At 46.9% G+C, this 26,836-nt stretch overlaps 1 protein-coding gene across 6 annotated transcripts in view; it reads right to left on the bottom strand.

The window, feature by feature from the left end:
- MAP2K6 (mitogen-activated protein kinase kinase 6) overlaps positions 1-26,836 on the bottom strand; it is a 150,971-nt gene that overhangs the window by 26,437 nt on the left and 97,698 nt on the right. For 5 of the 6 annotated variants that reach the window (XM_005899317.2, XM_070388994.1, XM_070388992.1 and 2 more), the window contains exons 11-12: positions 21,267-21,312; positions 14,874-15,214 (exon numbers count right to left, since the gene is read on the bottom strand). In XM_005899317.2, coding sequence (XP_005899379.2) covers positions 15,137-15,214; positions 21,267-21,312 — 124 coding nt within the window. In that variant the 3' untranslated portion in view covers positions 14,874-15,136. Of the gene's footprint in view, positions 1-14,873; positions 15,215-21,266; positions 21,313-26,836 lie in introns of those variants that run through there. The other variant, XM_070388991.1, reaches the window with a different exon arrangement.

The raw sequence follows: 26,836 nt of genomic DNA, 5'->3' as shown, positions 1-26,836 counted from the left end.
AAAATATGATTACATTTCTGAATGATGGTAGCATTTGTCTTTGGCAAGGCTCTTAAAGAATGCCTTCAATCTTTCCCAGCATCAGGGTCCTTTTTAATGAGTCGGCTCTTCGCATCAAGTGGCCCAAGCATTGGAGCTTTATCTTCAGCATCAGTCCTTCCAATGAATATTCAGGGTTGATTTCCTTTGGGATGGACTGGGTTGATCTCTTTGCAGCCTGAGGAACTCTCAAGAGTCTTCTCCAGCACCACAGTTTGCAGAATTAGTGAAAGTCAAAGTCGCTCAGTTGTGTCTGACTCTGCGACCCCATGGACTGTGCAGTCCATGGAAATCTCTCCAGGTCAGAATACTGGAGTGGGTAGCTTTTCTCTTCTCCAGGGGATCTTCCCAACCCAGGGATCGAACCCAGTTCTCCCACATTGCAGGTGGATTCTTTACCAACTGAGCCATGAGGAGAACTGAAGAATCCTGGAGTAGGTAGCCTATCCCTTCTCCTGTGGATTTTCCTGACCCAGGAATCGAACCAGGGTCTCCTGCATTGCAGGCGGTTTCTTGTCCAACTGAGCTATCGTCAGTTTTCTCACTGATGTGAGTTGAGCAAAGCTTTTAATCTGATACACAAACTGAAAGCTACAAACTTGTTTGTGACAAAATGAGATCTGGCTGCTGCGTATCCTCCTGCACGTTCAGCCAACAAAGCCAAGTATTCTTGTGATGCACGGGCTGGATGGCCTGAAATACCTGCGTTTTTGCTCAATGGTCTTTTCTGGAAAAGGGTTCGATCAGAGGATGACATTAAGAAAAACTCCGAGTGCTAACGTGGCAGACGCTGGACAAAGTGCTTTGCAGGTTGCGTTGCACTGAATTCTCACAAGTAGGCTCTAAAGTGGGTCCTGTTACTATTTCCATTTTAAGATGGAATAAACTGGAGGACAGGGAGTTGAGGACACATGTCCAAGGTCGCACGGCTAGTGAGCGGCGGAGCCAGGATTTTGAAGAGCCGACGAGGCTCTAGCCTGGAGCAATTCGAGTTCCCACGTCGACTCGAGCTCTATCTTCTGCTGCGTGACAACTTCTTCCAGCGTTTCAGAGTAATTCTTCACCCACTTTATGAACGTGACCGAGTTGTGTTTCAGCTCAGAGCACCCTGCAAAAGTATGTGATGGATCACTGATATTTTGGCACATGCATGTCATCTTCAGATAAGCTAAATTAAAACTCACAGGCTGCTTAATTTTCGAGAAATTGCTTACATGCATGAACAGAATTCACGTTCTCTGCTATTGCAAACAGACTTTGCCACTTGCCCTGGGTCTGCGGCTTGAAACTGATCTCGTCTATTCTTGTTTATAGTTTAGGGAGTCAGAGGCTCTGGCAAAAATCAGTGTTTTTGTTGATTCCAGTGAAGGAGTTAAGGAGAAGAGAGTCTTTCCAAAGATCACTATCTGACTAGCAAGACCAATTTAGCCACTTTATGGCAAAAGTTGTGAATTGTTCAGAAGTTTTCGAAAGCACGCAATATCACCGGCCTGCCTTCTGTGGCTGCCAAATTGGAGATGCCAAGGGAGATGGCATGTCCTCAGTAAACAGTTCTGCAGCTGCTGAAAAGGTCAAGCGGTTTAGCACGTTCTCGTCTACGGACAACTCTTTGCCTCCCAGGCCACAGGCTCGCTCTTGAAAGGAGGAAAACGAGCCGCCCTGAGCTCAGCTGACTGAGGCAAGACACACGAAGCGCTGAGGCCATCTCCTGTGGGGGGGAGAGAGGCCACTTTCCTGGGAAGCTTCTGTCTGCACAGTTGGTGCAAAGAAACCCAAGGCGAGGTGCACGAAGGCCCAGATGATACAGGAAGTCACAGAGTTTGGAAGCAGATTTCTTTTAGGTCATTCTGTGAGCCTCTTGTGATGTCACCACCTCCTTCACTATGAAGCCGACATGATGCTTTGCATCCCTGAAGCAGCATTCCATTTGAAATCGATAAAACTCTGCTCGGCTCTAACTGGTGTAAAGGTGTTCATGAATCAGGGCATTCTTCCCCTTTTACCTTTCAATAATCCTGCAATACAGGGGGACCTGCATTTAACCAACATCAGCACTCTGAGTGCGGATGTTTGCTTAAATATGTGTGTGTGTGTGTGTATGTATGTATATATATATACATACATGTTGGGCTTTCCTGTTGGCTCAGATGGTAAAGAATCCTCCTGCAATGAAGGAGACCTGGGTTTGAACCCTGGTTGGGAAAATCTTAAACACTCCCAACTTATTTCCTGAATGACCACCAGGACACCATTGTGTAGGCAGGACCCAGGAGTACACATTCCTCATTTGGGTTTGTTGCTGGACAAATCTGATCTCCTAGTTGAAAACTGGACCTGGAGAGAGGCAAGCAGCAGAATAATGGGAGGAGAGAGCTGTGTTGAAACAAGTGAACCCTTTGCTGGTGTTCAGCACATGGGACAGTGTTTGAGTTCCTTCAGTTCTTTAAAACTTTCCAAGACAATAGGCTTCATGCATAAGGATGTAGGAATAAGGATAACTGCCAAAGCACTCGAAAGAAAATAATAAACTCCACCAATAGAAGCAGTTAAATATGTGTGTTGGAATATTATACAGCTGTTAAAAATGCTGCTGACACCTACATTCATTGACATAAGATGCCCGTGGTATCATCTAGAAAGCAAGCCAGGTAGCAACCCCACTTGGGTTTTGTATGCATGCATGTGTGTGTAGGTAGTATGGAACAATATGTTTTAAACAGTACATGAACAACTAACTCAGATGAGTGGATAATATTTATTTTCCTGCATTTAAGTCTCTGAGTTTTCACATAACGTCTTCTTTTTTTAAATAAGAAAAAACCAAACTGTTTCCATTGGAGGAGAAAACACCTCCTCAGCAAACATTTATGAACCGTAACCATCTAGGGTGGTGGGGAAGTACTAATTGGAGTTTTGTGAGTCATCAGTGTCAATATTTAATTCCCTCCTGTGCCACTGAAATTCCACCTACAGCTTAGGCAGAAATGGTTAACTCACTTCCTACAGGAAAACATTCCTTGGACCTAAAGAGCTTTCCTTGACAGAACAATAGATGATAAATGAAAGGAAACTAATTTCATCATTAATTGAAACACACTTTGTCCACCACCTCTGGACACCAACTTAGGAGACAGAACACCATCCAAGTCTATTCTAACTGTATGGGACAGCCCAAGCATGACAACTAGTCTTCTAAGACGCCTCCACCGTGAAACACCATGGAATACGTCCCAGTAATCACATTGGAAATTGCATGATATTGTTTCCTCCAAGTTTCTACCTGGACCCTTTTGGATCAACACTTCTGGGGAAATCCAGCAGCCATGGGGGAATTCCGAGTCCTCCAAGACAGCCAGTCTGTGAGGACCCTGCGCCTGTCTGGAGAGGCCACAGGAGGAGAGAAAGGCCTCCTTAGCCCCCGGTCCACCCCAGCCCAGCTGTGTGTGAAGGAAGAGGCCCTCATGACTCTCACCCCAGCTCCCTGACTCCAGCTGCGTGGGAGATGCTAGCAAGGACCACCCTGCTGAGCCCATCAACCCACAGGACTGGGAGAAGGAGTCAGAGAGCGTTGTTTTTAAAACTCCGAAGTTCTGAGGTTTGCTCTGGCACAGAGATGACCAAAACACCAAGAAATCACCACAAATACCTTCTGCTCTCAACCACACTGCCTTTCTCCATTTTCCACATTAAACTTAGTTTCCTACAAAATCTCAAATAAACAACGAGTCATTTGGATGGTATGCAAAGAAAAATGCACTATGCCCATAGAAAGAAAGATATTTTAACTCTCCAATGGTCATTTAAAGTATGATTGTAAGGAATGGCTCTAGATTCCTGTGGGGAAAGGAACAGCTGTGACAAAGTTGGTGAATGCCCCTCACCTGCGATGCCGAGAAGCCTGTCTGTCGGTGGCTTTCTCTTCCACGTACCTGCACCCCTTAGAGGAACTTACAATTCCTAAAGCCAAGGAAGGCAGCACCTAAGACGTGATGGATTGCAGCAATCCCAACACCATCCAGGAGGAAAAGGACTTCAAAACCCGCCTAAAGAGTCTGTCGTCACTGCGAAGTCACTTGAATTATGTCTGCAGAAGGTAAGCCCTCCACTTTGTATTCCAACCAACTGTAGAAATGATGTATATCTGAGATGAAATACTTGTTGTTCAGTCGCTGAGTCATGTTGGACTCTTTGCCACCCCATGGACTGCAGCACACCAGGCCTCCCTGTCCTCCCCTGTCTCCCTGGAGTTGGCTCAAGCTCATGTCCATTGTGTCCATGGTACCATTCAACCACCTCATCTTCTGCCACCCCCTTCTCTTTTTGCCTTCAGTCTTTCCCAGTCTTTTCTAATGAGTCAGCTCTTCACATCAGGTGGCCAAAGTATTGGAGCTTCAACTTCAGCATCAGTCCTTCCAATGAATATTCAGGGTTGATTTCCTTTAGGACAGACTGGTTTGATCTCCTTATGGTCCAAGGGACTCTCAAGAGTCTTCTCCAGCACCACAGTTCAAAAGCATCAATTCTTCAGTACTCAGCCTTCTTTTGGCCCAACTCTCAAATCTGTACATGATTACTGGAAAGACCATAGCTTTGACTATATGGACCTTTGCCAGCAAAGTGAGGTCTCTGCTTTTTAATATGCTGTTTAGGTTTGTCATAGCTTTTCTTCCAAGGAGCAAGAGTCTAAAACACTAGGGACTTTTAAAAGAGGCAACTCCTGACTCAGCAACACCAACTTGTTTAAGCAATAATCCAGAGAGAGATGAACGTGTGCCTCCAAGTACAATCGGGACCCACCAAATCGGTAACATCAAGAGCCAGCAATTCTCTAAACTAGAGTCATGTGGATACAAGTCAATTAGGTCCACTCGGTTCTCAGGAGAAATCAGAGAGCTCTGCAGACCCGACCATATTTACCTGTAATAACATTTTTCCCCATAACACCCACGTTGTGGCACCGCATGATGCTGGAAAACAAATTTCATGGTATTAGAATTGATGCTTTCAATCTGCAGTGCTGGAGAAGACTCCTGAGGGTCCCTTGGACCACAGGGGGATCAAACCAGTCAATCCTAAAGGAAATCAATCCTGAATATTCATTTGAAGGGTTGATGCTGAAGCTGACCCTCCAAACTTTGGTCACTTGGTAGGAAGAGCTGACTCATTGGAAAAGACCCTGATGCTGGGAAAGATTGAGGGCAGGAGGAGAAGGGGATGACAGAGGATGAGATGGTTGGATGGCATCACCGACTCGATGGACATGAGTTTGGGTAAACTCTGGGAGTTGGTGATGGACAGAGAGGCCTGGCGTCCAAGGGGTTGCAAAGAGTCGGACACAACTGAGTGACTGAACAACAACAACATATATTCCATACTGGACTGGGAAGAATGCAAACAACTAGATGACCTGATGGTTCATAATCAGGAGCACCCAGAAGCCAGGAAGTCTTGATCTTCATCTTTGCATTTAAGCCATTTTAGATTCCTCCCCACCACAAGCTGTCTGATTTGAATCATGAAATACTGGCCTTCACTAACCTAGGAATGTTGCCTATAACAATATTAACTCTGAATTTCCTTACAGATGAAATGACTTTCTAATGCGTCTTCAAGGCTGTAATGCTGCTGTTCCATTCTGTTTTAGTCCATTATGTTTTGGAAGTTGGGTAGTTTCAATGGGAGGCAAACAAGAGAATACAGCAAAGCTTTCAACTGCAGGGGTTTACACATAAAAGGAGCATCCCTGGAACAAAGCATTTCCACAAACAACTCAATTAATAGACGGACTCACGGCCCTTCTTAAAATGTGTTTTATTGGTTGTACATTTTCTGATGAGGCCAACACACCCTTTCTTTTGAGGACCCCTGGCTCCTGAAGACTTAGTTCCTTGTCCTAGCCATGAGCATCAGAGCAAGCACTTTGACAGAAAGAGGTGGCCAAGTGTCTCCTGACATTGTCACTGTCTTCTCCCACCTTTATCGTGCTGTTTGAGTCCACTCCTACAGGAGCATGACGTGGAACAGAGCATCCCCAGTGTGAGGTCTTACACACACGAGCAGAAACACCCAGACAAGAGTATCTGCAGTCCATTCGCAGTAGCAGCAGGAAACCGGAGAATGTCCTGAGACAGGAAGTCCAAGAGTCACCTCCTCACCCGACGAGTCCAAGTGGGACCTGAGTTCCCGATTCCATTTTCCTTTGAAAATTCTCATTTCCCTTGAGGTGGTGGGAGGCGGGCCAGAGCGGTCGCCATAGGAACCACATAACCATCACAAGGTTCGACATCTTACCATTTCCTTGGTCAAGAACACAGATTCAAAGAACTATTTCGTGGCACATAAGGAACTCATTCTTCCTTTACTGTGCTCTTAGACCAGAGAGTGGGGAGAATTATAAAGCCACGCTTTTCACAAGATACCCTGACTGGAAATGCCACCATTGAATGACCTGGATAAGGCAAAATTACCCCACTTTCGGCAATAATTCCCTGTTAGTTGACTCTGAGAGGTCAGTCACCCAGGCTCTGAAATATGCCCCCCACACCCCGCCTCAATGGTAATTTGCATCAAAAAATGAATTTCTCAAGAATAAGGGTCTAGGACAGGTGGCTTCCCCCAATGTTAAAAACAACCGTGACTTCTTTCAAGCCACATTATTGCTCAATTCAATGCATTTCTGGTTACTCTACTAAAAGTTAACTTACATCAATGCTAATACTTTTTGTGCTCACCTCAAATCCTGCACACTAGTTACTTCCTTGGTTTGAAAATTTTGTGAGCACACTCCCAAATACAACAAGTCTTTGTGACCGCATGGACTGGAGTCCGCCAGGCTCCTCTGTCCATGGAATTCTGCAAGCAAGAATACTGGAGTGGATTGTCGTTCCCTTCTCCAGGGGATCTTCCAGACCCAGGGATTGAACCTGGGCCTCCTACATTGCAGGCAGATTCTTTCCAGTCTGGGCCACCAGGGAAGCCCCCACAACAAGCAGTGGTTCAAAAGAAAACAGCAACACACACAACCTGGGTAACAGGAAAGCTAGAATAAAACCAAAAAGCTAATAGAGGAAAGACTATCCAAGGCACACCTCCCTACAAAACAGGTATTCTTAAACACAGTACCAGAGCTTTGGCTGAAAGTTCTCAATTGATATTCAAAATTCCCCTTTCCTTACACAGTGGGAGAAAGGTTTCCCCTTAAGGAAGCTTGGCTCACGTTTCCATAGAAGAAAACAGAGTTGAGGACAGGCCCCTCAAGCTCTTCTTTCCTCCCGCAGCTCATGAGCAAAAAGTTCCCAAGGTCAAAACAGAGACTTGCGCACCTCAAAGACATGGAAACAGTCCAGCACAGCCTTCAGAGCTCTTCACTTCATCAACAGCTAACGAATTCCAATCTCTACAGCCAGCCTGCCTCAGCCATAAAGAAAAGACGTGGCAGTCCATAGAGAAGAGATGGATTCCACCAGGAAAGCTAGCAGGGGGCTCTTCATGGCAGGAAAGAGAGCCGGCAGATGAGGGAATCCATGAGTGAGACTCACTCTTCTATTTCCCATTCCGAGGAGACAGAGCGTCAGAGATGGGTTTCAAAGGATGGGGTGACACCCTCTCCAATCTCCTTTCAGGATAGTTCAGGTTCCGGGGAGAGATGGCAGGGCCTCCTGCCCAGCAAATAGAATCGCTCCTTCTAGCATCAAAGGACTATAAAGACTGGGCATGTTTACACCTGCCAACCCGCTGTCTTCACAATAAACATGGCTTAGAGACAAAGCTGGGGTGCAGCGCAGGAACACAGTCAACCAACCACTCTGTGCTCTGCTCAGTCGCTGCGGTCGTGTCTGACTCTACGACCCCAAGGACTATAGCCTGCCAGGCTCCTCTGTGGGATCCTCCAGGCAAGAATATTGGAGTGGGTTGCCATGCCCTCCTCCAGGGGATCTTCCTGACCCAGGGATCGAACTTGGGTCTCCTTCATTGGCAGGTGGATTCTTTACCCTCTGAGCCACCAGGGAAGCCCCAGATTATTCAACAGAAGCAGCATTTTCAAATCGAAGCACAAAGGAAGCTGGGGAACCCCACCTGTCAAACTAGAATTCTTATCAAGCCAAGCTCCACTGAGTAGGTATATACTGAGCACATCATCAATATTTGCACAAAATATAAGAAAAACACCCACGTGCTTAAATAAACCATTTGAAGGCCAGCCCTTACCCCTCTTCCAGCTTTCAATGACCACCCCCCGTGATGGCCTGTAGAGTGGGGAGTATGTCCCAACGGTGGAAGCTAATTACAGAAGGAGAACATTTTTTTCCTCTAAAAATACCTATTTTATTAAAACATCACTTCATCATTTCAGTTCATAGAGGAAAGTCACTCCACTCAGAAAATAAATTTGAGACGAGGGAATAAGACAGACACAGGGATAAGCGGACAGGTAAGCTGAATTTTCTTAACTGAACCTCTGCGGGTGGCTTTCACACAGAGGTTGGCTGAGCGCGTGACAAATTGTTGCCAAATGTAATTTTCGACACAAATAGTGTTCTAGAGTGGCTGTTGTGAAACTCCAGCTGTCAAATTTGGTTTGGTAATGGTCAGAATTCAGCGCAGGATCAGTGTGCAGAAGGCCCGTGATTCCATCCACGTGATGTCTAAGCGCCTCTTCGTGACAGATGCTCTGTTTTCAGCTTCCAGGGCTGCCCCGGGGAGCCCGCTCCTGGGTTCCACCTGCAACCTTTGCAAAGCCCAGCCATGGTAGCTGCCAGCCTGCGTCTCAGATCATACCCTTCTCGGTGCCAACACTATCCACAGAGCTCTACTTTTCCCCACGTGTCAGTGAACAGAAACGACAACCATCGCCTCTGCAGATGTAGATTCTGAAATCCCACTGCTCATCAAGAGCCCAGTCATACCACCGCCTCATCACTGGGATCAGGTTCCTCTTGACCACTTTAAAGTAATAACCAGTTTAAGGATCTACATGCATGGCCATCGTAGATCAATTTCTGCATTTTCTTTTGAATCATTCACGTTTAAAAATGAAAATACACGACCCTCTCTTCCTGCCCTTCCACCTCTAAGCTCCATGGGCACCCTCAAGACAGCAGTCAGCAAGGACACATAAGATATTGTTGGATATATTTCCAAGATTCTTGGGCTGTTGAGGGTCCTCAGTGGGCATTTCATCCCATTTCCAAGCCTCTAACAGCCCCAGAGATTTTCAGTTAAAGAGAACAAGACTGGTAGCCAAATATTCTGATTAGCGTTTGACAGGGGTTTCAGAAAGGCAAGGTTGACATTTTCCACATTCTCATCCCTCCCCCTTATGACAGAGACCCCCGAGAAACACCAATGAATATAGTCTGGAAGCACTTCAGTGTCCTCAGCTCACACTCACCTCCAAGAATGGAACACACAACAGGCAACTTGAGATCAGAAAAAAAAGAAAAGAAAACCACCACTTTTCCCACACCATTTCTAAAAATTCAAACTAGGTTTGAGCATTTCTTTTTTATAAATTATAAATTCTAGTTCTTCTGGTGAAGACCTGGAGTGTATTTCTATAAACATTCACAGTTTTCTGCATTGTGGAAAAAGCATGTTCCCCAGAAAAACTTTGGTGTCCACAACTATTAAAAAATATTTGTCCCCAGAACTAAACATGAGGAGGCTCAGTTTTGTGTTCATTTTTCTTTACCCAGAAAGCAGCTGACAGATACATCTCACAAGGCTTTATCACCCCTCTAATCACGTACTTTTTTCAGGGTGCCATCTGTTTAAAATGGTCTCCATAGAATCAGTAACAGTAGGGAAACGAGGAGATTTTCCGACATCCAAATCAATGGTACTTCTGAATTCTCTTATAGTTCAGTATTTTTAAGGAAAAAAAGATAATAATAAAGGTTTGGCTTTTTGATGGATTTCCCCATAGTAACGTTGAAAATAAACGAAGGGATATACCTGTCTGCGTCAGCCTGCTCTTCCGTGGGGTTCCTGTCCTGGCACGCGTCTTTTCTTCCAGGCCCAGACATAATTTCTCATCACCGTTCAACCTTCAACTCCAAAGCCCAGAGACGAGCCCCTGAGGCAGTGGCCTCACTCACTCTGTGGACAGAGCTCGCAGGCTCCAACACAGACACGACAGTGACCCCATGGCGCTAGTTGCTGACTTCCAGTCACAGTAGAATACGATGTCAGAGCAAGCCCTCTCCAACCCAGATGCTCTTCTCTGAAGGCCAAACGGGAAGTTGTATTACCAGGTCTTAGCTTTCCAGTGGGAGCTCTGCGACAAGTTCTCTTAGCTACCCCTCGCTGTTTCAAGATTTGAGAACAATAGAGTCCCTGTAACCAAGACCAATGCAAAACTGCTGATTCTTACTTTTGATGAATGAAATGGTTGCATCAGTTTTTCCACAGAAGTGTCAAAGTCAGCACAGGTCACAGGTCATCTGTAACCAGCAGAAGAAGAGCAAGCAAACGGAATAAAAAAAAAAACAGAAAAGACCATGATGGCCTGACCAAAGCCACAAACCCTGGGGGTTACTAAGGAAGTTCTGGGTTTTTCTTGTTTTTCCTGTATTAAGACACAAGAAGTACCTAAGGAGATCAAACCAGTCAACCCTAAAGGAAAGCAAACCTGAATATTCATTGGAAGGACTGATGCTGAACCTAAAGCCCTAATACTTTTGGCCACCTGATGCAAAGAGCCGCCTCTTTGGAAAAGACCCTGATGCTAGGAAAGATCGAAGGCAAAAGGAGAAGGGGGCGGCAGAGGATGAGATGGTTAGATAGCATTGCCGACTCAATGGACATGAGGTTGAGCAAACTGCAGGACACAGTGGAAGACAGGGGAGCCCGGGGTGCTGCAGTCCGTGGGGCTGCAAAAAGCTGGACACGACTTAGTGACTGAACAACGACGACTTAATAAGTGGAACTATAAAGTATTTCTTTTTGCCTAGAACACCATGGGAAGCATTACTAAGATAATCGATTGGCGCCCTGAACAGATGTCTGGGACTGTCTGGCATATGAACATTGGAGGTTAGGCTTGCAGAATGCACAAGAACAGTCAAAGACCAATGATTGTGAGCTACACACACACACACACACACTCATTTCCATCTCAGACTGTGCAAGCAAGATAGAAGCAGATTTAACCAATTTGTTTTGATTACATCAGTGTGACCAAACATAGGCACTAGAATAACGGATGGATAATGGATGGTTCCTCCGCAGAGGCTGACAGCTCTTGCCAGGTGGGAACCTGGGGACAATCTCACTGATATTTTGTCTTCATATACACACACCTGTGTGAGTTCTTTCTCCTTTAGTCGCCCTTGGGGAGGCTCTATATTTATTCCAGGAAGGTTGACTTTGCTTTAAGCACAACACACACTTTTTTGAGAAATCTACATTTGAGATTATCTTCAGAGCCCATGGTGTTTTTTAAAAGACATTTAAAAGTTTCACTGGTTATGAAATGTCAGGCTCCTTGGTAGTAGATGTTTTTAACCAAAAACATCAATAAAATATATTTTTTTAAGTTTTAATGGTAAAACTCCAGTTCTGGGGGCAAATTTGCCTTCTAGAATTTGCCAAACACTACTTGATGCTAAGTCTGAGAAACCAAGTAGGTAAAACAAAGAGGGAAATTTACCTGGTAAGGATTTTTATTAAAAGAAACAAACCAGTAAGGAGTAATTAGCATTCCACATATTACACATATGGGAGAGGAAATGGATACTGAAGCCTTTTCTGAAAGAGAAGTGACCAAAATATTCTAGAAAATAACCCTGAAGATGACTCCTCTGAAGGGCAGTAAAGATACATACACATAAGTGGCCATTGTCCTAAAAGTCATTCCCATTATTTTTGGCATACCTCTGAAGTCAACAATATAGAGAGAGATGGATATTTGTATAAGTCTATATAATATGGGTAATTATATCACACCAAATCAAATAGATTTTGGGGGAAAAAGAACAGGATCTCTTTTATAGAGATATATGGACTTTCTAATACACTGATAATTATAGGCAGGGCTGATATCCAGATAGTCCATGCTGGTAGCACATTAAATAGTGTGCTGGCCACGAAGCTTATTTGGATTTTTCCATAACATAACATCTTACAGAAAAACTGGGCTTCCCTGGTAGCTCAGCTGGTAAAGAATAGGCCTGCAATGCAGGAGGCACGGGTTCGATCCCTGGGTTGGGAAGATCTGCTGGAGAAGGGATAGGCTACCCATCCCAGTATTCTCGGGCTTCCCTGGTGGCTCAGATGCTAAAGAATCTGTCTGCAATGTGGGAGACCTGGGTTTGATCCCTGAGTTGGGAAGATCCTCTGGAGAAGGGCATGCAGCCCACTCCAGCATTCTTGCCTGGAGAATCCCATGGACAGAGGAGTCTGGTGGGCTGCAGTTCATGGGGTCATAAAGAGTCAGAACTGCTGAGCACGTCTAAGCACATGGGAAAACGGGCATGAACTTTGTGGCCAATCCACTATTTTGCATATCATCCCTGGATAGGAATATCTTCTTTCTTCGCACACACACACATACACACACAAACATATATCTGTATGTACATGAGATTCCTAACATATCAACTTAAATATAGATTATGCATCTCTTTATTTCAGAATTAGTTGTTTAGAACTTATAACAGTTCTAAAAAAAATAAAATTTTGACTTGTAAGGCTATCAGGCCATTCTACGTTAGGACATAAGATACCCCATCACCATGGAATACATTGTTTCTACAGGGAAAAGGTATCCCAAATTTCAAATCAGTATTCCATCTCTCTTTAGTGGGGAGTAGACCAGTGTTCTCAACCCTGTTGCAGGTTAGAACACACAAGTGACTTGTGAAAAATACCAACTGCCAGGTCCTACCCTGACCAACTCAGTGAGAATCTCTGGGCCCTCAGTATTGAGTGTTAACATGCTCCCAGGGATTCCACTGTGCATCCGGGTTGAGAACCACCACCTACTCCTTCTCCACCCAAGTGTGCTTGTTTTGCAAGCTCAGGCCCTGGACTCACTGACAGCAGAGGTAAACACATGAGGAACACGGTTAGTTAAGAATATTTAAAAGTAAAAATCACTCTGGACAAGAGGCAAGAGTCACCTGACTCAGACCAGAGAGACGTTTTGCTTAAAAATTTCACCAAAAGCTGTCATGAAATGGCCTGATTTTTTTTTTCTTTCTATTTTCTTTTTAAGAAGATGAATGCATTATTCTTGTGATTTTCTTCCCTCTGCATCTCAAAGAGAGAAACTTCCAGATTTAGAAAGAACAGTAGGAAAGTGTATGGCCATGACCACTGGGATAATTCCCTTTTTTTCTGGCTGGAAATAGATGAGACGGGAGTAGCATCAAAGCAGATGAGTTGGACGTTTATCAAACAGGTGTGTCTTAAACGAAGATGAACAAGTGGACGGATGTGCCTTCCTCTCTCTGGGCGTGAGCTGGATGCCGAGAACAAGGAGCAAATGCAGAGAAAAAAAAAAAGACAGGACTGCACTTCAAAAGCCAAGAGAGAAAGACAGGACTATACTCGGAGCGCTCAAGGGAGCGACGCTCTCTCCCTATTTGTGAACTTGAGGCAAAGAAAGGAGCAGACCGTGTTCTCTTTGGAAACTTTTTAAAATCTCTTTTTAAAGTAAAATCCCTCTGTCCTTGTGCAGCAGGAGTAGCTTTGTATTAACACAACATCCCAAAGCAACACTCGCCGGTTGTCACGGGTTGTATCTTTCCTGTGGACCACTTCACTCCTTGACCTTCCAAGAACCCAGACCCCAGAGCAGAGAACCCACGGGGGTCTCTGGCCACGAGAAAGAGCTTCTGCTGCTCCATCAGCTGCTGGGAATCCACCACGGAGCCAGCCTCCCGCTGCGGAGCGAGCCACCGCCAAAGGAGGGCACGCCCTGGGCTCAGCCATCAGTCCCCAAGAATTCAGCCAGTGACCCCATGATCTTCCCACCTCATCAAAAAACTGCTCCCTGCCTTTATTTTTCTTCTACTGCAGCCCTTCCCTTTACAAGAAGGCTTCTTCCGTGACCAAACCAAAAGAAGCAAGATGACATTAAGGGCAAAGGCAGTCCCTGGGGAGGCCACAGCAGAGGCAGGCGCTGGTTCTCTGGGTGGGGAGACAAACTTCCCCTCTGGACTGGGAAACCTCCTCCTTACCAAAGACGGATGTTATTTATAATAGCCATTTGCAGAACTTGTGACGTCTCACACACACAAACACACACACACACGCACGCATGCGCACAGAAGGATAGATAGGTGATGGAAAACCACATCGCAAAGCACATTCCATTACTCCTACACCACAAAGGCCAACAGAACAGCCAGATCTGCGACTCTCTGAGCTGTGACGAGAGTGATTTTTTGTCTTCCAAAGTTCGGAAATAGTGTGTGATCAGGCAACGCTGCCGCTTCACCGGAATACGCGGTTATGACCCCGGGTGGAGCAGAAACTGAGGAACACGGCAGCAGCTACAGCAGCTGGAACAGACGCGCCACGTGAGCTCCTGGTGGATACTTTTATCAGAATCCCAAAGATGCACATGAAATAATTTCTTCTGGACCACAGACACGATCGAACTTAAAAAATAAAAAAGCCGATAAATACTGCCAACCCAATCTTGTCTTTCGTCTCTCCCTCCTCGCATCAAATGGAATCTTGTCAACCGCTTAAACATAAATATTAAAATAATAAGTGGGACAGACTACAGATCTACTTACAATTCCATCACTTCTGTAGCACCTTTTTTTACCTTTTTACCAACGTATCCATTTCGTAAAGAACAGAAGTCTGAAAAGCTTACGGACTCACATGACACATCATTAAATATTTAATCACCTTTTTAAGTCCTAAGCCTTTATCATATTTCATCCATCTAGACAGTTCATTCTATAACTATAGATTCCAAGGCCCCCTTTGGAGGGGAAAAAAGAGAAAATGGGGAAGAAAAAAACCTTCTGAGAGGCAGGGTTAAATTATCTCAAAGATGAGTTTCTATTGGCGCTTCAGTGGACATCAGCCTGTAAACCCACCAATCCACAGGAGGGTCAACCGATGGAGTCCATTGTTTTTAGTCTCCAAGAATTGATTTTACAAAAGATGCCACGTCTGTCGCTTTGGATTCGTGTAGGGTGAAAAACGGATGTTGCTGGTGAAGAAAAGAAAAATGCCTTCCGTTAATACTGGTCTCTGACAACGCCTAAGATTAGCAATGGACAGATCTGGTTAGTTAACAAACTAAGTATCCCCATCAGGCTTAAACTAGATTCTTCTACCCCTTCCCAAACCAAGTATACACTCAGGGATGCAAATTCTTAAAGATGTCGTTTAGCTGCTGCTCCTCCTATCTTGGTATCGCTTTTTGATTCCATGCCAGAGTATCCACTGCTTTAAAATATACGTATGTAACTACGCTATATACATCCCATGCATGTGTGCTAAGCAGGCGTGGTAAGCTGCTTCAGTTATGTCCGACTCTGTGCTACCTGATGGACCGTAGCCTGCCAGGCTCCTCTGTCCATGGGATTCTCTGGGCAAGAATACTGGAGTGGGTTGCCATTCCCTTCTCCAGGGGATCTTCCCCACCCAGGGATCGAGCCCATGTCTCTTAGGGCTTCTGCGTTGGCAGGCAGGTTGCTTACCACTAGCGCCACCAGGGAAGCCCGTATACATCCCATCAATGGGTAAATACAAGCAAGAGCAAAGATGGCTCAAAGATTCAGTTTACAAATAACCCTGTCACCTAGAAAGTAATTTTCAGACAAAGTGGCAAAACAATAAGAAATTTTAGAGATTTACACACACGCAGTTCCCCAGAAGTGAGTGGTAGAATGAGAAACCAGTTTTTGGAACAATAAACAGGCGTTGCTCGTGCTTAACACTGGAGAGCTGGTTTGCACTCAAACAGCTAGCAGTGTTACTTTTTACATCACTTCTATTGATAACAGGGCTTTCCTGGTGGCTCAGATGGTAAAGAACCCGCCTGCAATGTGGGAGACCTGGGTCCAATCCCTGGGAGGATTCCGTGGAGAGCATGGCAGTCCACTCCAGTATTCTTGCCTGGAGAACCCCATGGACAGAGGAGTCTGGAGGGCCACAGTCCATGGGGTCACAAAGAGTCGGACATGACTGAGCCACTAAGCATAGCACGTTGATAACAAGTGATCCTTATGTCTCTCCACGATGATCTGATCCTTGTGGAAAATAAAGTAGCCTGCCCAACCCTAGGTCTGGGTGGAAAAAAATTCATCTTGGAGATTAAAAACCAAGAAGCAAAAAGGTGGTCTCTGCTCATGCTGCTCAGATTCCGTAAACTTGACATCACGTCCTGCTCTTTGCTGGGGGAAGAAGCATGGTCCAATGCAGGGAGCCACGCGTTTCAAAACGATTCTGAAGGAAATGAAGCTAGAGGCTCTGCCCCAGGGCCGCCCTCCTCGAATAGCTCAACTCGGTGACGGGAAGCGCCTGGCTGACACCCGGGAACCTCACACCTCCAGTTAGGAGTGGACACATCAGCTCACGGTCCACAGTCCTCCCAGTACAATCAGAACCAAGCGATCAAACCAGAAAGAACAATTCCTCCAGGAGGAACTGAGAGCCTGAGCTAGCAGGGCCCCCTCCCAACTGTCTGGAAGCATTGCTCCTCTCAGCGACCCGTCAACAGCTAAATATGAGCGTTTCTGCACACAGACGTGTAGGTGACTCACTCCGCTTCCCCTGACTTTGAGGATTTTTGTTCACAGCCTACGTGTTGCCTAGCTCTAGGTTTTCTAATTATATTTGTTTTAAACCTGAGAGCAGAGAGCTGGATGACTCAGCCCTGTGGGAACCTAGAATGCCCACCCATAGACATTTTAGAAAACAATGCAAAGAGGAAAGGAACAAAGAAAGCAAGCCCCAAATAAGGTCGGTGGTCACCACTAAGTACAGTGACTCAAAAAAAAAAAAAAAAAGAGAGAGGTTTTCTGGCTTTGCCATTGGGTGCTTCATAGCCATGATATTAACCAGAGCCCCAGGCGTGGGCGCAGCCTCTGGAGCCCCCCGGATGAATACACTACTTCTGATCACTACCCACTTACACAGCACCCTTACCGAGTGTTTTACCATCGTGCTTATTAGCTTTCCCACATCCCCTCGACATTTAGAGATCTTTTCATGTCCTTTGAAGCCTTTCACTATCAAAACAGGCCACGTCCGGTCTCAGCGTGTCTCAGGGACTACGCCCGACGCCCGCCAGCCCCATTCTCCTGTCTTGTGGTCGGTGGGTGGCTCAGGGGATCTAGCCTAGGTCTGCGACGGAATTCAATAACCGCACCTGATGTCTCAACGAAAAAAAACAACTCCTCAGGCACCTCTCGGTTTAGTCTCAGGCTGGGAAAGCACCGTGAGAGCCAGGGGCAGGGGGAGCAGGCAGGCATGTGGACATGGGAACTGTGACGTGTCTCCTGTGTGGGTTTTGAGGCTGTAAAAGGCTGGGAGGGAACCAGTCCCTTCTAGAAGCGGCCGACTAAGAATAGCAACCAGGACACAGCAGAGGAGACGCCGTGGAATTGCCCCCAGACCACAGACCCAGGCTGAGCATCTCAGAAGGTGGGGGGAGGGCACTGGACTTCCCTGGTGGTCAAGTGGTGAAAAATCCCGCCTGCCGACGCAGGGCACACGGGTTCGATCCCTGGTCCGGGAAGAGCCCGCGTGTCACGGGGCAACAGAGCGTCTGCGCCACAACTACTGAAGCCGGCGTGCCTGGCGCATGCGCACCGCGACGAAGAGAGGCGCCCGGCCTCTGCAACTCGAGAAGGCCGTGCGCAGCAACGAAGACCCCGCGCAGCCATGAATTAATTAAGGAAGAGGGGCCCGGTACAGGGAGAACTTAACACCCAGCCTGGAGCATCGCCACCAGCGCTAAGAGTCTCCAGCTCCCCTGCAAGACCACAGTTTAGGTCAGTCAGCCCTGCCTAGGGCTTCCCTGGAGGCCCAGATGGTAAGGAACCCGCCTGCCAATGCAGAAGACGCAGGTTTGACCCCTGGGTGGGGAAGATCCCTGGGAGGAGGAAATGGCAACCCACTCCCGTGTTCTTGCCTGGAGAATCCCATGGACAGAGGGGCCTGGCAAGCTGCAGTCCATGAAGTCACCGAGTTGGATACAACTTAACAACTAAACAACATCATCTCTGTTGAACAATGTGGTTCAATCTAGGACATCCCAGGACATTCAGAGGACATGATCACCTCCCTGGACCATCACTTGCATCACCTGGGTTTTGTTTCTGGTGGTTTCCATCTAGGACAGGGGTCAACAATGGATGAACTGGGGGCCCAATCCAGCGGACTGCCTATTTCTGAAACAGAGTTTTATTGGTGCACAGCCGCACTCCTGTGTCTACCCACTGGCTATGGCAGCTCTCACGCTAAAGCAGAAGTCGAGCTGTCGCAGCAGCCCACAGAGCCTGAAGTATTTACTTTCTTGTTGTCCGATCTTTTGCAAACCTACGGACTGTAGCCCGCCAGGCTCCCCCGTCCATGGGATTCTCCAGGCGAAAAATACTGGAGTGGGTCGCCATTTTCTTCTCCAGGGGATCTTCCCGACCCAGGGATCGAACCTGCGTGTCCTGCGTGGACAGTTTGTTTACCACGAGTCACCTGGGAAGCCCGAACCTTGTCTATGCAACAATTCTTTATAAAAACGCTGGCTGGCCCCATACCCCATAGAGCAAGTCCTACTCAGTTACGGCCCTCAGTGGGAGCTTGAAAGAGAAAGCAAATGAGATGACCTTCCTGTCCACACCTCAATCCAAACAGGGAACAAAAAACATTTGGGATTTCTATAAGAGGTACATGTCTGGGTTGGGGCCTTAATTATACTGTTCTTCACCTGGAAAGAGGATTTTTTTTTTTTTCTACCTCTTCACCAACTCCTACAACCTCAACAGTCGCCTCTCAGCATGTGTTTTCCTGAGGCTTCAGCCGAAGCGTTTGGACTCAGAGTTTCCACCGAGAAACCTCAGTCCCACCGGAAAGCAGGAGGCAGTCATGACCTCACAAGGCAAGTCATCCCAGTGCCATGAAGATGAGCACCGTAAAAGGCGGGGGTGGGGGTGGTGACCCGCACGGAACTACAGCCCTAATGCCAGACCACCAGAGCCCACGGTGTCCGGACAGAGTGCAAAGGCAGCTTCAACATCAGTTGCCCAAGGGTGTTAAGCGAGGACTCCGCAATTTTTCTCAAGTGTGCTCCATTGAAACCTCTGATAAGCAGCCACTTGGAAGGGGGAAAACGTGGTATGCATTTTCAATAGTCAGACACATAAAGCAAACATACTTTCATCTGAAGAAAAAGTGACAAAGGCACCTTGAAAACAAGAGTAGAGAACCCCCCACAAACCGCTCTATGCGGGTTGCACTTTATGTGGAATCAAAGTTTAAAATGCTCTGGGGGTTGCACAAGAATTCTAAAACAAAGTAGCCAGGATTGAAAAGGCCCCCGACTGGCTACTATCTACATAAGCAGAGGGGAAATGTTGAACCCAAACGTGCTGCAGGCTAAGATCTTCTCAAGCATGAATCATCTCCCCTTCTGCCTCAACTGTGGGTGTTAGTTGAATGCTGAGTCCCCATGGGCTGCCTTTATATTTCATTGCATTATTTTTTTTAATTTTTATTTATTTATTGGCCACGCCGAGTGACATGCAGGATCTTAGTTCCCTGCTGCTGCTGCTAAGTCGCTTGTCGTGTCCAACTCTGTGCGACCCCATAGATGGCAGCCCACCAGGCTCCACCGTCCCTGGGAGTCTCCAGGCAAGAATACTGGAGTGGGTTGCCATTTGCTTCTCCACTTAGTTCCCTGAGCAGGGATCAAACCCATGACTCCTGTAGTGGAAATGCAAAGTCCTAACCACTGGACCACCAGGCAAGTCCCGAGGCTGCCTTTCTATTTTATTGGTTTATTTTTATTTATTTATTTATTGGCCAGGCTGTGAGGCTTTCGGGATCTTAGTTCCCAGACCAGGGATTGAACCCACGTCCCCTGCAGTACCAGCGTGGAGTCTTAGCCACTGGACCATCAGGAAAATCCCAGGGCTGCCTTTTTAAAGGGGACAAAGGTGCCCAGTCCGTCTCTCCTCAAACTCTTCCCAGCATCTATTCAGTCATCCAGTCGACATATGGTTCAGACTTAAATTCAAGCTTAACCAGAAGAACTGAAAATCCATGGGATCTGCTGAGACCATCCAGTTCTGCTCTCTCATCTCCTGGCGACTTGCAAGTATATGGTCGAGTGGTGTTAACGCTAGTCCCCATGCTGTGCTTTATACCCCAGGTCTTACTCATCTGGTAAACAGAAACTTGTGCTCTTTGACCACCTTTATCCATTGCCCCCAGCCCACACACCCCTGGCAACCACCAGTCTATGCTCCGTAAGTTGTTTTTTTAAGATTCTACATTTAAGTGAGATCATGCAGTATTTGCTTTTTCTGTCTGACTTATTTCACTTAGAATAATGCCCTCAAGCTTCACCCACGTTGTTGTAAATAACAGGATTTCCTTTTTTAATGCTTGAGTAATATTCCATTGTGTGTGTATGTGCATATGTATTATGTTTTCTTTATCTCTGTATTCATTAATGGACACTCAGATTGTTTCCACATCTTGGCTGAGATAAATAATGCTGCAGTGAACTTGGGGGTTCAGCTATTTCTTCAAGATAGTGATTTCATTTCCTTCAGATCTGTGCCCAGAAGTGGAATCATTAATCATCAGATGGTGCTATTTTTAATTTTGTGAGGTTTTCTGTCCTGGCTGGACCAGTTCACATCCCACCAGGGAGCCTCTTTTCTCTGCATCTTCCCCAGAGTTCCTCTCTTATCTTTCAAACCTTCCAGATGTGAGATGATGCCTGACTGCGTTTTTCTTTTTTAATAATACTTTCTTTTTTAAAAGACTTTTTTTTTTAATGTGGGCCATTTTTAACGTCCTTGTTGAATTTGTTATGATACTGCTTCTGTTTTATGTTTGGGTTTTCTGGCCACGAGGCACGTGGGATCTTAACTCCCTGACCAGGGATCGAACTGGCACCCACTGCATTAGGAAGGCAGAGAATTAACCGCTAGACCACCTGGGAAGTCCAGATCATGATTTAGATGTCATTCACTTCCCCTGTTCCAACTGTTAGTATGGACTCATCTATACCCCCTAACAATACTCACCATAAGCTCTGGATATGTTGGCCTTTCTTTGGAATTCTTCTTCAAGCTTAAAGGAAAAAAAAAAATCACATTAAAATCTAGAAACCATCTGTGTTTCCACTAGACTAGGATTTCAGAACCTGCAGAAGACCAAACAGAACCACCTTTAAAAATGTACTGAAAACATAAATCTCCTGCCTTGACTTTCCTCTTGTTACACTTCCCAACGATGTTTGAAATCACTCTGTACCTTAACAGGAAGGGTAAGGCTGTGTGTGTTTCCTTATGTTTCTTTACCAATGACATAAAAACTAGCTTTTATTATGTATCAAAATATATATTCACTTTCCTTCAAAACGGCTTTTAATCCACCCCCTCTTGCAAAGACCCTGGCAGGTGTTTCTTAAATTACAGTTGTTGTCTGTTCATTGTCTCCAATACCGGGTTCTCTCTGCTTCTGATCTCCTTGCAGGTACAATTTGCTTTTATATGCTCCCTGCTGAAACTGCTTGAGACAGAAGCACTACGGATGTAGAATGCCTAAGGTCACTGCTGCTTGACGACCGCTCGGCTGATGACCGGGAAAGCACGCTGGCCGTGGACTTAGCAGTGGTTCTTCTCAGAAACCCCTGCTGGCCCTGCACTACGCAAGGGGCGCCCGTCATCCAGCCGTCTGTACACACAGACCTTTAATCACATCTGATACCAGAGGCAACAGTCATAAAACCACAGTGAGAAGAGACCCACCCCTTCATCCACCTGCAGCCTTAAAATGGAAAAGAAAGTTTATTTGGAGTTGGAACCCCAGGTTACAGAATGGAGGAAAGGATGGTTTTGAAAAGTATGATTTGCGAGGCAACCTGCAGAGCCCTCTGCCCACGGGCCCTAAAACCATCCACGAATGGAAAGGACATCTGCCTGGCGTGGAAGGAACTCAAAAAGTGACAGAACATTGGGTGGCTGGGATTTGCGCTGATCACCACGGGGAGCAAGGGAGACCTGCAAGGTGTGACCTGAGCCCCGCTCCATGGAGGGCAACAATCAAGGGCAGGCCCAGATGCAGAGCCAGAGAGGGAAACGGCTGAAATGCTTGGCACTGAAAAAAACTCGAAATGAAAGAAAAAAGGAAGCTTTTTGAATCAAAACAGCCGAGAGCAGCCTCCCTATGGACTCCAGGCAGCTCTGTGGTGGAGGGCAGGGAGCCTGAGACGGGGAATAGGCAGAGGCGGGGACAGAGAGCCGACTGCGGGCGGATCCACACCCAGCGACCTCACTGCCTGGACAGCCGAAGAGAGAGCGTCCGTCTCAACTGAGGCTCAAATAAGAATGAGTGAGAAAGGAGACCAGCAGCATCACGGCCGGGCTGGCCCGGGAAGGCATCTCTGAGCAAAATGAGGAGACCTCCAGCTCCCACCGATGAAGCCTCCTGTGCCTACGTGCTGCGACTCCGGAAGGCTCCACCAGCGGTCCCCAGATGCAGGTGGCTTTGCCGTCCAAGGCACACTCGGGGGCGTCTGGAGGCACTTCTGGTTAACGCAGCTGGTGGTGCTGGGGGCCGTAATTCACATCGAACAGGTAGAAACCGAGGCTGTCGCTCAACATCCCATAATGCCCAGGACGGTTCCCCAGCAACCACTTTGATTTACTTTTATTTCTTTTTTTGAGAAGTATAGGAAAAAACACAACTATTGGAGGACGACTGCTCTACGGTATTGTGTTGGCCTCCGCCACACGTCAAGATTTATCTTTTCAAAAAAGAATTCCTAAAACCTCAAAGATTGCTGCTGAACAGGTTATTTTTGACTTATGGCCTCTGATTAGAAAGCTTGAAATGTACAAGCACCACTGCAGAGTATTGACGGAAAATATTTACACAGCACACCAAAGCTGTTTATTGATTTAATATAACTGATACAACCCATTCTCTCCACCTTTTAAATCAAGAACACTTCAAAACACAGGCTAAGAATAGCAAAATACTCAGGGTGAGGTTAGGGAGAAAAGCAAATTTTCCACGTTGAATAGGAAGCACTTGAAATTCAGCACCAAATAACAACTGTGGAGTTCAAAGCTACACCAATTTCTTTTTGGATCCGAGTCAGACTTTTGAATTTTCAAGTGGCTTGTCGTTTTCAAGCGTGCAATTAGCTAACTGCCCTAATTCCCCTTCCAAATGCCACAACACACACTCCTGACCGTAGCTGACACTAAAACACAGCTTCGTGCCGTGCTGAGAACTGCTAGCTTCACGTTTGTGCTGAGCCGAGGGGTTCTGCCCCTCTGAATCCCCCCGAACTGACCGTTTCCCAGAAGGACTCCTGGGAACATCTGCAGAAGAAAAACACAGCTCGCCTCCCAAGCCATACATTTGTCCTGAGCTTCGTAAATACCCAGGGCCTCTTTTTACTCCTTCCTGAACAAGCCAGCAACTATGTTTGATCGTCTCTGTTTTGTGCCTGTTTCTCTGAGTCAGACAGGACCAGCGTCTGGGTGGGTCTCTGACCTCCAATGGACTTCGGGCTGGTGGACGGGGCACTGAGCTCTTAAACAGGCCTGAAGGCTCAGCAGGAAGGAAGTCAAGCTTTGGGGCACTTGGCTCAGCTGGTCTCTAGGGAGCAACTCTCAGTCCCCAAGCCTGTGTCCAGCTGAATGAGGTTATGGTGAAAGAACGCAAGCGTGCCAAGATTCCATTTTAGTAGAAACTCATTTGTGAAACCTTCTGTAGGACCAGGGTGTAAGGCCTTTCCATTTCTCTATTGTGAATCCCAAACAAGGCCTAGATGGCCAGTGTCTCCTGATTCAGGAACTCTTTAAAGGCCCTGAGATAAGAAAGCCACGTGGGTGTCCCTGGTGGCTCAGTGGTGAAGAATATGCCTGCCAGTGCAGGGGACACGGGTTCGATCCCTGGCCCAGGAAGATCCCACATGGCGTGGAGCAACTAAGCCTGCGCCTGTGCTCTAGAGCCCGGGAGACACAATCCTGAGTCCATGAGCTGCAACTGCTGAAGCCCACGTGCCTGGAGCCCGTGGTTGGCAGCAAGAGAACCCACCATGTGAGAAGCCTGCATGCCACAAGTGGAGAGGAGCTCCCCTCTCTGAGACCAGGGAAAGGCCGAGCAGCAACAAAGACGCAGCACGGCCAAAAATAAAAATAAACAAATAAATAAATGAAATTATATATAAAAAAAGAAAGCCACGTGTAGGGAAGGAAGAGTAAGAAAACGCTTTTTGAAAATAAGTACAGAAAGGAAGGATTTGTAGGAAATCTCTGTTGTTGCTGCTTTTCTTCAAGTTCATATGGAATAAACATCTTGACTTGCTTTGGTTTTCTCTCCTCCCCTCACCCCCTCTGATGTTACTGCTAAAGAAGGATGCCAGCAGAACCCTGGACTCTATCAAGTCATAATTTGGAGAGTGATAGCAGATGAATGCCCTACTCTACCGCAAAAATCAGATCACGGCATCCGGTCCCATCACTTCATGGCAAACAGAAGGGGAACAAGTGGAAACGGTGACAGATTTTATTTTCTTAAGCTCCAAAATCACTGCAGACGGTGACTGCAGCCACAAAACTAAAAGATGTTTGCTCCTTGGGAGATTAGCTATGATAAACCTAGGCAGCATATTAAAAAGCAGAGACATCACTTTGCCGACAAAAGTCCATATATCCAAAGCTCTGGGTTTTCCAGTAGTCATGTACTGATGTGAGAGCTGGACCATAAAGAAGGCTGACTGCCAAAGAATTGATGCTTTCAAACTGTGGTGCTAGAGAATACTCTTGAGGGTTTGAGGGTCCCATGGACTTCAAGGAGATCAAACTAGTCCATCCTAAAGGAAATCAACCCTTAATATTCACTGGAAGAACTGATGCTGAAGCTGAAGCTCCAATACTTTGGCCGCCGGATGCAAAGAGCTGGAAAAGACCCTGATGCTGGGAAGGACTGAAGGCGGGAGGATAATGGGGTGACAGAGGATGAGATGGTTGGATGGCATCACCAACTCAATGGACATGAGTTTGAGTAAACTCCAGGAGATGGTGAAGGACAAGGAAGCCTGGCGTGCTGCAGTCCACAGGGTCACAAAGAGTCAGATATGCCTGAGTGACTGAACAACCACAACAGCTGTCAGCTGACCAGCAGTGACCAGAGGAGTGTGACCACCAAGCGGAAGCCCCAGACGAAAGCGCAGCAGCAGAGGATGCAGCTCCTGGGACTAAACAGAGAGAAGAGAAGCGCGCAAAGCCAGCCCTGGCAACGGCGTGAAGACACTCTGCCCTGTGGGCGGGGCTGGCCAGCAGCTGACAGAGAGCGGCCACACAGGAAGCTGCAACTTTCACAAACGCGTGCAAACGTGAAAATTAGGGAACTTTCAGTTCTCCAAGGCTTTCATTTAAAAAACAAAAGAAACCTGTGAAAAGCTTTAACACTTTGACTCTAGGGGAAGTTCTAAGTAAGAAGAAAAGTTGATGAAAGATAAATAAAGTAACTGAATGATTTCTCAATGAACTGTAGAAGAGAAGCAGCTTTCTGAAGAGAACAACCGTCCACAGATGGCAGGCATAAGTCAGGGGTTCTGACGACAGGCCTCCAGGAAAATGATGTGGGAACATCCCATCAGGTATTCAGGACCACCCCCTCCCAGACCAATTAAATCAGAACCTCTGAGGCCCAGGGGCACACCTGAAAGGTCTGTCACGTTGTATAAGCAGGCAACGGGAGTTGAGAACCATTAGGTTAAACTGGATTCACACCAGCCCACCTGGCTTTCTCAAGCTTTTCACACCAGCTTTGTTCTTGTCAAAGTTTTCTGCAGTTCCCAGAATCTTGGGGAAAAGGGCCAGGTGGGAGAAAGGTTACAAAGCAGAGAGTCTGAAAAGCTTCCTTAAATAAGATCCTTCCTCCTCACCACCCCTCTGGAGAATGACGGGTCTGAACCATCCAAGACAAATCATCCCTTTCCTCCGTGACCTTTAAACCCTCGACGACGAGGAACAAACAGCAGGCACCGGGTCCTTGAAACCAGAAGGCACGATCCTGAAGCCCTCTCAGCCGGGCAGGTGCACAGCACACCTGGAGGCTCCGGCAAGGAGAGCAGAGAGGGGCTACCGCCCAGGCGCCCAGGGGAAGTGCTGATACGCATCCAGCGGCATCCAGCAGGCGAGCATCACGCCGCCCGTCACTCCAGCCTCTCCGGCCATTCAGCCAAGCATAAAACAAAAACAAGGGCACGTCGGCCTCGTATGTCTTTAGGGGAAAGCACCAGGGTGACGGGCCTAGAGCTGGTGAAAAACCCAAGGGGCCTTTGCTTCACAAGCAACAGACAGCTGCTTGGTGTTACCACGTTTTCCAGTAAAAGCTGTGTTCAGAATGCCTCTTCCAAAGCGCGTGGAGGCCAAGGAAGGGTAACCTTGGGGAAGCTAGCGTCTCCAATGGGAGGCGGAATGCCAGCCCCTTTCTTAGCTCCAAGTGAGCAGAGCCGGTCCCCTGGGCAACCACAGCCGGGCTTCCAGCATCTCCGACGGCCTCTGCCCCGGCTCACAGCTGCACGGCAGCACCCAGGATCACAGCCTGCGCTCCGTCATGGCATCATTTT

This window comes from Bos mutus, chromosome 19 (genome assembly GCF_027580195.1).
Source record: "Bos mutus isolate GX-2022 chromosome 19, NWIPB_WYAK_1.1, whole genome shotgun sequence".
Taxonomy (NCBI): domain Eukaryota; kingdom Metazoa; phylum Chordata; class Mammalia; order Artiodactyla; family Bovidae; genus Bos; species Bos mutus.
This window is presented reverse-complemented; position numbering and strand designations above follow the sequence as displayed.